Genomic DNA, 14720 nt, shown 5'->3' on the forward strand with positions numbered 1-14720 from the left:
ATCTTTCAAATCCCCAAATTCGCATGACTGTGCCTTTAGTTTTAAATCAGTCATAAAGCAATCAAATGTTTCTCCCGCCTGTTGCAGTCGTGAACGGAATACATATCTCTCGTACACAACGTTCTTTTTTGGAGAGCAGTACGCTTCAAATTTCTCTATTACCTTACTGTAGTCTTCTTTGTCATCAACCGTGGCAAACTCGAATGTGTTGAAGACCTCTATAGCTTGGGGACCCGCAACCGTGAGCAGCAATGCAATCTTCCTCGGCCCTGGCTTATTGTCCATTCCCGTGGCGGACAAGTACAGCTCGAATTTCTGCTTGAAAGACCGCCAATTGCTGTCGACATTTCCGACCAATTTCAGTCCCTCCGGTGGCTTCAACATTTCCATCTTCGGTTAATTCTGTTGTCTGACACGAAGTTTTACTCCTGGTACCATGTGTTGTTTATGAACTCAGTCAATAAACATAGTTGTAATAATGAACTTGTGTTCCGCTTTATTCAACCAACCTCAACCTGCATGTGCTACACGACTTCCTCGACACACATATATGTATCCCTGACCTTCTATTAACTACCGCAATAGATCCATCTAGTGGTCATATGTGGAACTTCATTTGAATGCATTCTGCATATCAACACAACCACTGGTTACCATGCACAGGCTAATGGACAGGTGAAGCGCGTGAACCAGGAGGTGGGAAAGTTCCTGCGCGCGTACTGCAGCGAGCACGCGGACACATGGTGCACTCTTCTGCCCTGGTCTGAGTACGCACAGAACTCCCTCACTCATTCCAGCACGGGGATGACACCGTTCTAGTGCGTGCTCGGTCGCCAGCCGCCGCTCTATCATTGGAACACCACAGGAGCGTCACTGGTTTGAGTCATATAAACATAAACATCCTTCTGTTTCACCTATGTTTCCGGCTGCCTCTGTCCCGACACCTTCGGCATCACATTATCTTTTTCAAAATACTTTTGAAGTTTTTTTAGTAGCCATTATAATCTCGGCAGATGCTAATCCTGTAGCGTGTTCAGCTCCGCTCATTTGGATTGTGCAACAGCAGGGTGTGATTTATTAATGTGTAGTAAGGAAGATGCCTATTGTTAATACGCACAGATCATTTAAAAATATTTATTAACAGAAACTTGATGATTTTATTTGACAAAATGCTATATATAACGAAAACAAAGACATTTCATGTAACAACTAATGCTTAGCATCAACCTTGGGCACCCCCATGCAGTTAAAATGGTACATTCAACTATGGCGTTCATAGTTTACTAGGGAGTATAGTCGACTATAGTCAAATCAGCGAATATTGTAGGTCACCCCTAGTGAGGAGTACAAATAAAAAAGGAAGTGATCATACCAGTCTCAGGGAAAAGGGAGGATTTAATAAATAAAGTGCACAAACTCAAAAAACGTGAACTCCAAATTAAGTATACAATTACTAGCGGTCAACTGCTACAAAGACAACATATATAGACGGACAAACAACCCTCAGGTATCAGGTATTCTAAAAGCCCCCACCCACCTGAAGGATGAACTCAACACAACAACCACATGAACATGAAATACTGCTGCTGGGGAGGCTCCCAGTTAAATTCTGTATCGAACACGAACACAATGCAACAGGACAACATGAAATACTGTCGCTGCAGATGGAGACGGCCGGCAGGCGGCCTCCGTACTGTGATACTGGCATCCTATTCCTTAGTTTAAAAAGCTGTTAATAAGGCAAAAAACAACAAAAACAGGGTCAGAGCCAGTGACTATTAAAAAGTGCAGGCAGGGCAGACAGTGGCATAAAACAGGCAGAGTTTAAAACTCTGAAAAGTCCACATGGAGAAGCACAAAAGTGCAAGGCAAAGGCAAGGTACAAAAATACAGGTAGAGAATTTTTTAAGTCCAAAGGCAGACAAATACAGAATAGCACGGTACTGGCAATGCTTCACAAAGTATGTATGAACCGGAAGGATATATATAGCCTTTGCCTTGCACACACACATACATACACTCACCAGCCACTTTAATAGGTACACCTGTCCAACTGCTCATTAATGCAAATGTCGAATCAGCCAATCACATGGAAGTAGAGGTGAAACGATTCTTCGAGTAACTTGAGTAATTCGATTACAAAAAATACTCGAGGCAAATTCTTTGCCTTGAGGCTTCGTTTAATTTATGTCACCATCTATTTTAAATGTTTAAAATCCCGCTTTGTACTACTACGCAGCTCCGGTATCATTGTTTTACACTGACTGTTATAACTGACGCACAGGTTTAAGGCAGCGTGATTTGTTTTGATGGAAATGGCGGAAAACGAAGATAGCGGTGTCCGTAAAAGGGCAAAAATGTCAAAAGTGTGGGACCATTTTTCGCTGCGCAAGGTGGACAACGTAGTGCAGTGTATTTACTGTAAAACGGATCTGGCCTACCCAGGGCATAATTTGAGCCAGATCCTGGCGGAACAAATAGTTATTGAACAAATAATTCTATAAAAGACATTTTTTAAACACAAGATCCACATTCAGGCTTCCTAAATCACATAAGAGCTCTCCCTTTTAGCGATGCCTTTCTGCGTCTCCATAAAGCTAAAAGCTAGTTATACTTTAGCGAGTGACCGTAGCGTGCAACTCCGCGAACGGCGGAAGCGTTCATACTTGACGTGTCACAATTCTGTGCAGTGTTGTCCGTAACGATATGTGGTAGTATAAAGAAACACCCCTCAAAAAAAGGAATGAACATTTACCTGATGAATTTTAATGTTGCATTGTGTTTCAGGTTTGAAAAGTGCTGGAATTTAGGCTTAATTTATATAAACGGATTGGCTTGTTATTTTGACATTTGTGCGCCTAAGCATTGCGTTTTGTGTGCGATCCGGTGACATTGTTGGCCTCAGTGACCCCTTGTCTCATGCCGCTGTTTGCGTTCCGGCATCGTTTGATTTACAAATTAAGAACTGGGCCTACCATAACAGTACTTCCTCAATGCTTCAGCACCTAAACTGAAAGCATCCGCACGTGAACTGCGCTTCTCCAAGCGGAATAACAGCCAATTGCTTGCTCATTTTAAGAGAACTTTCATGTTGCATTACACACTATCAATATTATTGTGTTAAAAACACAAAAGTGTGATTTTATCCGATTACTCGATTAATCGATGAAAAAATCGACAGAATACTCGATTTAAAAAATATTCGATAGTTGCAGCCCTACATGGAAGCAACTCATATTTAACCCTCATTTTGTATCCTACTTATATATTTCTACAGCTCTGGAAAAAATTAAGACACCACTGTTAAATGATCAGGTATATCATTTATAGGTATATGTAATATGAACAATGGTGTTTAATTCTATAAACTGACATTTCTCGAAAATTTCTCCTAATAAATAAAATCGTTATTTCGAGTTTTTATTTGCAGAAAATGAGAAATGGTATAACAAAATAACGAAAAAGGCCTCAAAATAACTTTCGCCGTGCTTTCGGATCTCAAATGTTACAGCCCCGGACCCCTCCCTACGAGCATGTGTTTGTGTACTGTGCGTTGATGTATTGCCATATATGTACTTTCTGTGGGTGTGTTTTTTTGTGAATGTGTTCACCTGTCTAATCAGTCTAATGTGTTACATGTGGTGCTTGTTGTGTGTTTAGTATATATTGTGTGAGTTAATCCTGTCCCATGCTCGTCTTTGTGAATCTGATGCGTGTTCCGTGTTACGAGTGCGAATAGCGCTACTGGCCCTATCTTGTCACTCTCTCTAGATAAACTAGGTGTGTTGAATGCTACTCATCTCGGTTAACTGCCATCGCGCACCTTCCCCTATCCATCTTAGCACTACTCCAGACATGGCCTTGGAGATAGAGGAAGACCTCATCTGCACGAACCTGCTGTGGCACTCTCAAAAGGCCAAGGAGGAGGGGCTGGCTGCATTCTACCGGGACCTTGCAGACCAAGCATGATGCAGTCGGACCAGCCAGCCAGTGAGGGACTCTTCCCCGCTGCCTGACAATCCTTTTGTGAGCACAGTTGAGACAAAACAATCTCCTACTGAGTTTGAGTTTGGTGAGGATGACTCGGAGGAGGAGGTTAGTCCACCCCACTCCATGGCTTTAGAGCCCCCATACTCAAATAGCGGCCGGCTATCTATTTCTGCCCCGCGAGCTGTTTTGAAAAGTGTTTTTTTTTTTAGGAATCTTTTTTTTTCAATCGCGCTATACGCTCTTATTTTGAAATCGCGCACCGCGATCTCAAGACGATTTATGGCAACAATAAACAGGTAGAAGACGCCCAAATGCGTTCACTGAGTACTACGGGGGGGGACGCCGACCCCCCACCGTCGGTCCGAATATTATGGGGAAAGCAGGAACTCCAGGAACTTATCTCCTTATCACTATATATATTTTCTGTGTCTTATCGTCTTAGTTGTTAGTGTCTACTCACAAGCTGCACAGAGGATCATTCAATATGATCGTCAAACTTTACTAGACATTCGTGCATCGCTTCAGATGGACTATAATTCATACACAAGTGAAGACGTGAGCGGCATCCTTTACTACCACACGCATCTGCAGAGCAGGAAGAAGTGTAAGAGAGGCATATGCGCCGGAGTTCTAAATAGGACAAGGAAAAGATGCTTTTAGCCTCCACTTCATAGCATCCTGCTCGCTAACGTTCAGTCGCTGGAGAATAAGTTAGACAAGCTGAACACCCAGATCAAGTTCCAGTGTGAAATCGCGAACTGCTGCGTGTTAGCATTCACAGAGACGTGGCTAACAGTAGACATCGCTAACAACGGCATGACACCGGCTGGGTTCTCCATCTACCACCAAGATAGAACTCTGGACTTTGGTAAGAACAAAGGAGGAGGAGTGTGTATTATGGTGAACTCGCAATGGGGATCTGATGTAGCAGTTATAGCCAGTAACTGTTCTCCAGAGATTGAATTCCACACAGTCAATGTTCGACCATTTTTCCTGGTTAGAGATTTTAGCTCAGTCTTTTTAACCACAACGTACATACCTCCTTATTGTGGTAGGGGATTTTAACAGGGCAAATCTGAAATCAGTCCTACGCAAATACAATCAGCACATAACATTCCCTACCAGAGGAGTACATACTCTAGATCAGTGCTATACAACCATCAAGGACAGCTTCAAAGCCCTTCCCAGCCCTGCTTTCGGCAAAGCAGATCCCACCTCCATTCTCCTGCCTGCATATAAACAAAGATTTAAACAGACAGCACCAATACACAGATCAGTCTATCAGTGGAGTGATAAGGCCATTGACACTCTTCAAAAATAAGATGTAGCACTCTTCAAGCTTTGGAACCACTGACTGCCAAATGTTATGTGATGCAGCTGGCACAGACATCAGTGAATACACGGACTCCATCACAAGCTACATAAGCTATTGCACTGATAACATTGTTCCCAAAATAAATGTCAGATCATTCCCAACCCAGAAACCATAGATTAGGGCTGAGGTTTTGCATATCGCTCCAATAGATCTACAGATGACGCCATTGCACTAACCATCCATAATGCCCTCACACACCTGGACAAAAAGAACACTTATGTGAGAATGTTGTTCATAGATTACAGCTCAGCATTCAATACCATAATTCCTGCCAAACTCATCCCCATACTTATTAACCTGGGTCTAAACATTCATCTGTGCAACTGGAAACTGTACTTTTTGACATGTAGACCCCAGGTGGTGAGAGTAGGAAACAGCTTCTCCTCCACATCACGTCTGAGCACTGGAGCACTGGGGTGTGTACTCAGTCCCCTCCTGTACTCACTGTAACACGCACGACTACAAGTTTGCTGATGATACGACAATCTTAGGCCTCATCACAGACGGAGACAGTTTATAGAGATTAGGTCAAAGCTCTGTCTCAGTGGAGTTCTGATAACCACCTCTATCAATGTCAGCAAAACAATGGAGATGATAGTAGACTGCAGACTGCAGTAAGCTGCAGAGAGGGGAACACTCTCCTCTTCACATCAACGGAGACATAGTGGAGAAAGTCAGCATTATGAAGTTTCTCTGTGTACACCTCACTGAGGACCTTACCTGGTCCCTTCACATCAATAAAACAGTGAAATATGCAGGGGTGGAAAGTAACTAATTACATTTACTCACATTACTGTAATTTAGTACTTTTTATGAGTAATTTGTAATTTTCTGAGTAGTTTTTGAAATATGTAATTTTTACTTGATTACATTTTGACCCAAGTAGTTTTACTTCACTACATTTGAACGCCCTCATATTACTGAGTAAAAAAATATTGATGGTGAAAAATTAAATGCGGGCAGAAATTTAAACTTCTGAATCCCAGAACTGAAGGCCAATTGCATGGCCTTGCCTTGCGTGTGCCCTTTCCATTGTCTCATAATCAGGTCATAATCTGGTGCACTTATTTCCAAAAGGATGAGATTTTTCTATCTTTAAATCTTCTATCTATCAGGTTCTGCGGGATCCTGTGGACATTTTATTGTGAAAAGTGGAATCCTGTGGGCACTGTATTTTGAATAGTTGGATCCTTTGAGCGTTTTAAATAGTGGAATCCTGTGCGCATTTTGTTTTATTTTGAGATGTGGCATCCTGTGGGCATTTTATATTTTATTTTGAGTTGTGGCAACCTATGGGCATTTTATTGTGAACAGTGAGATCTGGTGGGCACTGTATTTTGAATAGTTGGATCCTGTGAGCACTTACTTTTAAATTGTGGGATCCTATGAGCATTTTTTTATTTTTGATGTGGGATCCTGTGGGCATTTTATTGTGAGTAGTGGAATCCTGTTGCGTTTTAGTTTGATTTGTGGCATCTTGTGGGCACTTAATTTTGTGTGCATTTTGTTTTTTGAATAATTTGTCATTTAAATTTCTTTATTCTTATCATAGTGTTGTCCGTTGGACAATAGGACTGAAAATTGTTTGCACTTTATGGTACAGGTTGTGACTGTCCTTGTGCTGTGAGGAAGTATGTTCCTGAGCTCAGCTGATCTTTTGCAAGTATGGATGTGCACTTAAATACACTTTGAAATCGATTAAAACAACTTGTGCTGAATTTGGTTCATGATTCATCCATGCATTAAATAACTGAAAGTAACTAAGTAACTTTTACTCAAATTACATTTTAAATGAAGTAATTTTGTACTTTTACTCGAGTAAATTTTGAGATGGGTAATTTTACTTTTACTCAGAGTAGATTTTAGGCAAAGTAATGATACTTTTACTCAATTACAATTTTTCAGTACTCTTTCCACCTCTGGAAATATGCATGTCAGCGTCTATTCTTCCTGCAGAGACTCAAGAAGATGGGTTTCCCTCCACATATCCTCACCAACTTCTACAGATGCACAATAGAAAGCATCTTCACAGGCTGCATCACTGTCTGGTACAGCAGCTGCTCCACCTGTGACCGCAAGGCTCTGAAGAGGGTGGTGAAGACAGCAGCGTCCAGAATAGGCAGTAAACTCCCTGCACTAGAGGATATATAAAAGTCTCGCTGCTTGAGGAAGGTCCACAGAATCCAGAAGGACAGCATCCAGCACATGGGCTGTTCACCTTACTGCCATCAGGCAGGAGGTACAGAAGCATCCAAGACAGAACGACCTGGCTAATGAACAGTTTTTACCCGCAGGCTATCAGGCTCCTAAATAAGGTGTGGGATAAATGACAATATATACTCCCTCTACACACTCAGCATTACATCTGGTACATCTAAGCCTTCTGCATCACTACGTCACTTTACATGACTAGGTCACTTTTCATTACTTGATCACTTCTCATCACTATCATCTTCTTTCTGGTGCTATTTGATCTGATATCACTATACAAAACACTAAACATTACCTCTGTAAATGCAAATTACAAATAAACTTGAAACTATTATGAACCCCCATGTCCACTAAGATCACAGGGTGCTGGCCTCTTATTAGTTCCAACAACAGTTTGTAGTAGATGGATGCCAATGTCTCAGAATGCTCCCAAGTCTGTTACCTTTTGGTTCTTCCTTTTTAGCTAGGCTGTAATAATTTAATGCCGGAGAAGCAGCCACACTCCAGAAATGTTTATATATCATCTGTCCCGCACATGATCCCATACAGAGCTAAATTTCCCTCTTCTCTTTTCTAAATGCCCACCCGCCTACCCGAATCTTGGTTCCTATCAAGGTTTCTTCCTCATGCTCTTAGGGAGTTTTTCCTTACCACAGTTGCCCTTGGCTTGCTCACTGGGGGCTTTGTGACAACAGCGGTTGTAAAAAGCGCTATATAAATAATTGAATTGAAGGCAGCATCAGCCCTCCAATGTCAGCGAACTGCTTTCTCAGGGAGGGTGTGCTAAGCTGTTTCCTGGCGGACTCCTCCTCTCTAACTCCAATACTGATACTCTAATACTAACTCAGTGTCAGGCTGGCTCAGATGCCACGCCTTCTACCTCCACAAAAGGCACCCGAGTTAGTCCTAGACTCGCTGGGTGCAATCAGCGGTGATCCGTTTCAGCCGTTTCCAAGGCTTCTTAAGGAAGTTTGGTGAAATGGATCACTGCTGGTTCATTTTGGTCTCATGCAATCACATTCTCAGCCTTCTCTCTCTCTCTTGTCTCCTCCCTAAGTTGCGTTGCAGTGTTAAGGTGTCTCGCCACCTTACTCTCGCTTTCTCTAGCCCTTGCTTGTCTTCTCTCTCTTCTCTATCTTTTACTTTTACTTATTCGAGTATCTACCTCCTGCGCCACTTCTGGCCCATCCTCCAGCCTTATCTCTTCCTGTCAGTTACTCTTTTATTTTTGGAAAGGGTTTTGTTTTGTTGCGGCGTTCGCCTGTGGCCAGCCACTTTCCCTGGCTTCATTAGTTCGTTTTACGCGTTGACTTTTTCTGCGTTCTTTCAGTTGCCTTAGTTATTTTCCTCCCGTGTCTATATGGCTTTAGTTTTGCCTTTTTACGTGTTGAGTTTTCCACGTTGTCTTCTGTTGGGTTTTTTCCCTTTTTACGCGTTGAAGTTTTCTGCGTCCTTTTGAGTTTTGTTTTGCTACTGCGTGTATGCGGAGTGTTTTCTGTTGTGCTTTCTGTTTGTTCGCTTGTGCTTATTTCATACACACAGCCCGAGTGATAAGCACTTTTCCCTATTTGTTTCTAACGGCATTTGGGTTCAATTCTCCCTTCACTTTCTTACCGGTCTGTACACCCCGCGTTACACTCAGGAGTAGTTTAGACATCAATATTTGGTGGAATACCCTGATTTTTTCATGTGTCTTGGTATGCTCTTTCACACGGCTTTTGGGTGACCTTATGCCACTCCTTTCACAAAATTTTTTACATTTCATCTTTATTTGATAGTTTGTGACCATCCATCTTCATCTTGATTACATTGCAGAGTTTTTCAATGGGAGTCAGATCTGGAGATTGAGCTTGTGGTCCTTTATTCACACCTTGATTGACCTAGCTGTGTGTATCCTCAGAGTTGGATAACATTGGCAGAGCAGAATGAATATAGTTTTCGTCCAGGGTAACCTTGTATGTGGCTTGATTCATGCGTCCTTCACAAAGACAACCCTGCCCGCTTTCAGCCTTTCAACAGCTGCCATTCTTTTGTACGTCACTTGATGTCATCCTGTGGTTGCTGACTGACATGCAAATAAGTTGACAGTGATCCCAGTCAGTGGAGAGTCTATTTTGCAATCTGGGGTCTGTAGCTTTGTTGTCCCCAGTGTCTGCTGCTTGACCTTGTTGTAATGAACTGCTGTGTAAGATATTTTAAGGATGGAAGCAACATGACACTCACATGTATCCCTCTGGCAGTAAAGCCAGAATTGAGCCCTTATTTTCTTCTCTCAAAACGTTTGTCATGGTCAGTAGTCATTTATTTATTTTTATTCCAATTACTCTTGAGCTATTTCTAGCACTTTTTTGCCATCCAGTTTGTCCTGCTACAATAGGATAGCAAATTTGTTTCAGGTGATAACAATCAGATCCAGATTAAGTAGGATGAGGTGTACTTGTGTTGGACATTGGAATGGAATGGCTGTAATTAGGGGTGTGACAAGATCTCATGTCATGAGTTGAGCAAGTTGAGACAGCAAAGGATATCGGGAGCAGTGTGGACATGCAAATATTATTACAAATGAACATGGCAGTGTAGTTGCAGCAAATTCAGTGACATACTTGGTCAGGCTCTTTTTGCACTATTTGCACTCTGTATTGACAGAGAAGAACTTTTTGTTTTGCACATAATACAAAACCAGACCCGCTTAACAACGAGTCCGCTTAACGACGGACCAGTTATGACCGACTATTTTTTTATTTCGCGCGGTGCGCGGAGGAGCAGTGGCAGCACAGTGGAGTGGAGTGGAGTGTTGTGTACGATAAGCTGAGGCAGCGCAGCCCATCTCGGCAACGCGATCGCTCTTTCTCATGCTGTACTCACGATAATATTGTTAGATTGTTCGTTTTTTTCTATATTGTATTTACGATTTAGCGTATCTAAATCTAGGATCACGCTTAACAACGAAAACTGCTTTACGACAGACTTTTCAGTCTCTAACCCAGTCGATAAGCAGGGACTCACTGTAATATTGTTTGCGCTTGAAAAAATTAGAAATATTAAATTTTATTTATTTTATTTTAACTTTTATGACATTTTATTTTAATTTCAATTTGAGGACGAAGAAGTTTATTAAAAGTTCATGCTTACATAATGCATGTTAAGAGTTATAATAAAACATTTCAAAATGCATGTGTAACTCAGTTAAATAAAAGTCTGTTGTCCAGTCAAATATATTTTGTCATTTTAGTGTTCTTAAAATCTCATCTCGTCTCAAATCTTTTTTCTCGTGAACCCAATATCGTGTCTCGTCTCGTGAGCTGATTGTATCGTCACACCACTAGCTATAATACATGAAGAGATGTTGATTTTAGAAAACTGCAGTGGTCTCTTAATTTTTTCTAGAGCTCCACTTTGAAGGGACTGCTTGGCCTAGAAATAGAACTAGCAGGTCCACCCAATAGAGGATGGGTTCCCTTTGGAGTCTTGGTCCTCCCAAGGTTTCTTCCTAGTGCCCACTTAGGAAGTTCTTCCTTGCCACTTCCTCACCCCATGCTTGCTAATTAGGGATTTAGACCCATGCATTTGCACAACTTTGTGACAACATGTGATATAAAAAGCTATAAAACGTTATAGAGATTTGACTTCAACCAAAGGGAAAAAAGGCCAAACCAAAAAAGTGACTTAGTTAAAGTATGTAACTAATAATAATTTGTTTAATATCAGAGATTTTAAATGATTGCAATAATTCATCTTGTTTTATAAGCCCATGGCTATTATGTACAATTTATATGGATTCACACAAATTATTCAATTTATAAACAGCATTACTGCTGCTATGTTACTACACTGCATTAACACAGTTAATGATTTTTCTGATAAAAACTTATGACTCCAAAAGATTTACTTATAGCTTACCTTTATCCACCACATCCCAAACTTCCACTTTTACGACATCATCTGTCACTAGGAGTAAAGCAAAAAGTATTGTCATGATTTGCATGAATCACAGTCCAGACACTAGCAGCATTTGAGGTAAAGTTCACTTAATAGGACCAAAATGTTGGTCAATAATTAACACAATAATGGTTTTTTGCCACTTTAAAAGAAAAACTATTGTTTGAAGGAGAGCAGCCATCCATCCATCCATAACATCTGCTTATGTGATTCTGGTTGCCTAAGCAAGTAGACCCAGGTTTCCCTCTCCCCAGCCACCTCATTTGGGGGGATTCCGAGGTGTCCCCAAGACACAGAGAGATGTTCAACGCTGTGCCCAAACAACTTGACATAAACTCCAGCAAAAGTAAGCCTTTTTTTCTATGATGTTCAAAAGTATATGCAATCAAAATACCAACTAACAAAATAATCCATGACTGCTTCAGTTTCGCTAAACTGAGTCAATCGTGTGTATTCTAGAGAGCTTAGGTTATCTTAGCTTAGCCTAGCTTAGATTAGCATGTTTACAACCCAACTGCCTTGTTGTTTTGCGCATGACCTTGTCAAAGACAAACATTCACGAATCATGGCAAGTGAGGTATTAAGGGAATTTCTTGTGTTATGGAATCCTGAAGAAGAGAAACAAGTCTCTGTGACAACAGACAGTGGAGCAAACATCATCAAGGCTGCAGCACTAAATGGATGGGTCAGACCAGGGCCGGCCCTTCCATTAGGCGACATAGGCAAATGCTAGGGGCGCCGTCTGTCCAGGGGGGCGCTCGCGTGCATGTGTTTTTTTTTTTTTTTTTTTTTTTTTTTACAAATGAACAATTAATAAATGTGAAAACAAGCAAAGTCCACATAATCATAATTTCATTGTTTAATAATATTAGTCAAATTAATAATTCTTATAATAACAACACACGACACCTATCACCCGCGCACCAACCCGCCCTCCCTCGCGTGCTCTGCGCACCTTGTTACTGTTTCTCTGTACACCACAGAGTGAGTGACATCTCCTCGTAAAGATGTCAAAAAGTCAGAAGGCCTCTGGTGCCCAGGGTAGAAAAAGTAGAAAAGTGGAGGAAGAAAGGCAGCAAAAAACAGGTAATATAATGGTAATATGTGGTGAATTAACACTATACCATTGGCAAACCAGGGATTCAATGGGAATTCAATGCCTTCTCTGAAGGTTAATTGATCTTAAAAAGGATGCTTTATCTATTATATGTAATATATGTTAATAACGCTTCACCAATAATTTGCATTTTTCCTATAAATCGGCTTTCAAATCCACTTTTCGTACTTGTGCTGGGAAAAAAAAACTTAGTGCTGAAATAAAAAATCAACCAATCAGAATATTTCACACCGTTGTTTCTAGGTAAAAGAGAGAAAGCCCCTCCCCCAGGAACTTATGTTTATCTGTCGCATACGCTTGCCTTTTACTTTGAGAGCTTTTATTATAGATTGGCAGTTTTATCAACCAATCATATTATCGAATTAGAATTGTGGGGGCGTGCTCCAATGGTCTCTCATTTTTATTTGAAACAAATCCAAAATGTTGCCAATCTGTAGCTGTTGTGTTTTTCTTTGAAACCAGCTCGCTTGACTCACAACTAACACTCAATCGTCATTGTGTCTTTTCCCCTCTGTATGATCTTAGTGAAAACCGCCACTGTCATCATACTGCCCAATCCTAGTAGGTGCTATTATTAGCTTAGCTCAGCAAGTTTTAAAATAAATATATATTAAAACACACATATGCTCCTCTGTTCATTGCAGATGCACTTTTGAAATAATAATGTTGCAGTAGGCAAATTGTGCTGATTTGCACTGGTGGTAGTTGTTTAATTTTTTATTTTTTTATTATTAATATTTAAAAGTTGTTCTCTGCACTACGTATTTTACGTATGTAAAATAGTTTTAAAATATTTTTTGTGCAACACCTTTATATGTCACGTAGGGCAACGCCCCCTCTCGTAGCTGTCACTCTGGGTTCCCTCATGTCCGTGTTCCCTGCCTGTTTGTCCCGCCCTGCTCGTTGGTTTGATGGATTCCTTGTTTGTTACCACGCCCCTGTGTCATTGTCATCACCTGTCCCTAGTTTAGTTCAGTGTATATATAGTCCTTGTATTGCCCTTGTCTGTATCGGTCTTTTTGTTCCAACCTGTTCGTTTGTATATGCCTGCTCGTAAGTTTACGCCTCCGTGTTATTTGTCTTCCGTGTGTTTTGCCTGTTCTCCCGTTCTTAGTCTGCCTTGTTGTTTCCCGTGCCCGTTACCATGTCTGTTCGTGTTTCGTATCCTGATTGCCTGCCCGGTTTGACCCATGCCTGTTACATCGACGCTGCTTTTGGAATTTCCTGTAATAAATCTCGCTCTCCTCAGCGTTTGTGTCCGCTTACCTGTTCTGCCCCGCGCAGATCATTACATAAAGACCGATCACACAAGGACACAGCGAGGGAGCGAGACTGGTGAGTTTAATCGCTGCGATGAGATGTCGGCTGGTTCGGTCCAGCTCGACTCTCCGATATCGCAGCGTGAACGAACCAGAGACAGAAATTCCCCTGGCGCTGTGGGGACACGGAAGTCTCGACGCGCACCAACGAAAGCCCAGTCACTTTCGGTTTTGACTGGCTTTCGCGTCGAGACTCCTGTTGAGCACTACGTGTCTGCCCGGCTTGATCACTATAGGGAGGAGAAACCTGTAGTACAAGTCGCGGGCAGACGGATTGAGTGCACAGACTGGCGTTTGCTTAACCCTCGGTTGGCTCTCGATGGCGTCTGCGAGCTCCCGACGCCTCAGAGGAGGCGGAGCCGTCGCAGAGAGAGCCACCAGCCACCGAGGGGCTTCTGTGTCTGTGTATTCTTCCAGGCTCACCCAGGACCCGGAGGAGGAGGACCTACCGCCGCTGATCCCGCCAGCTACACATCACGACACCCCCAAGTATTTTTTGGGGGGGAGTACAAGCCACGTCGGCTTGGCGGACACGCCCCCCGATGACGTCAGTATGGTGGCTCCGCCCCCCGAGGACGTCGGCTTGGCGGCTCCGCCCCCCGAGGACGTCGGCTTGGCGGCTCCGCCCCCTGAGTGCATCTCCTCACCTCAGGTTCCTGTCCCCGCTGCCCGTAGGCAGTCCGTGCCTGTTCCTGTCCCTGCGACCCAGGAGAGGTCGTCCACGCCGGTTCCTGTCCCTGCGACCCAGGAGAGGTCGTCCATGCCGGTT

The 14720-nt window shown here is 42.3% G+C and overlaps 1 protein-coding gene across 6 annotated transcripts in view; it reads right to left on the minus strand.

Moving 5' to 3' along the window:
• The window catches only part of rabl6a (RAB, member RAS oncogene family-like 6a), a 182645-nt gene that overhangs the window by 125422 nt on the left and 42503 nt on the right, over positions 1 to 14720 (minus strand). For all 6 annotated transcript variants that reach the window (XM_076988303.1, XM_076988301.1, XM_076988302.1 and 3 more), the window contains exon 4: positions 11477 to 11524. In XM_076988303.1, coding sequence (XP_076844418.1) covers positions 11477 to 11524 — 48 coding nt within the window. The remainder of the gene's footprint in view (positions 1 to 11476; positions 11525 to 14720) is intronic.

This window comes from Brachyhypopomus gauderio, unplaced genomic scaffold (assembly GCF_052324685.1).
Source record: "Brachyhypopomus gauderio isolate BG-103 unplaced genomic scaffold, BGAUD_0.2 sc61, whole genome shotgun sequence".
Classification (NCBI taxonomy): Eukaryota; Metazoa; Chordata; class Actinopteri; order Gymnotiformes; family Hypopomidae; genus Brachyhypopomus; species Brachyhypopomus gauderio.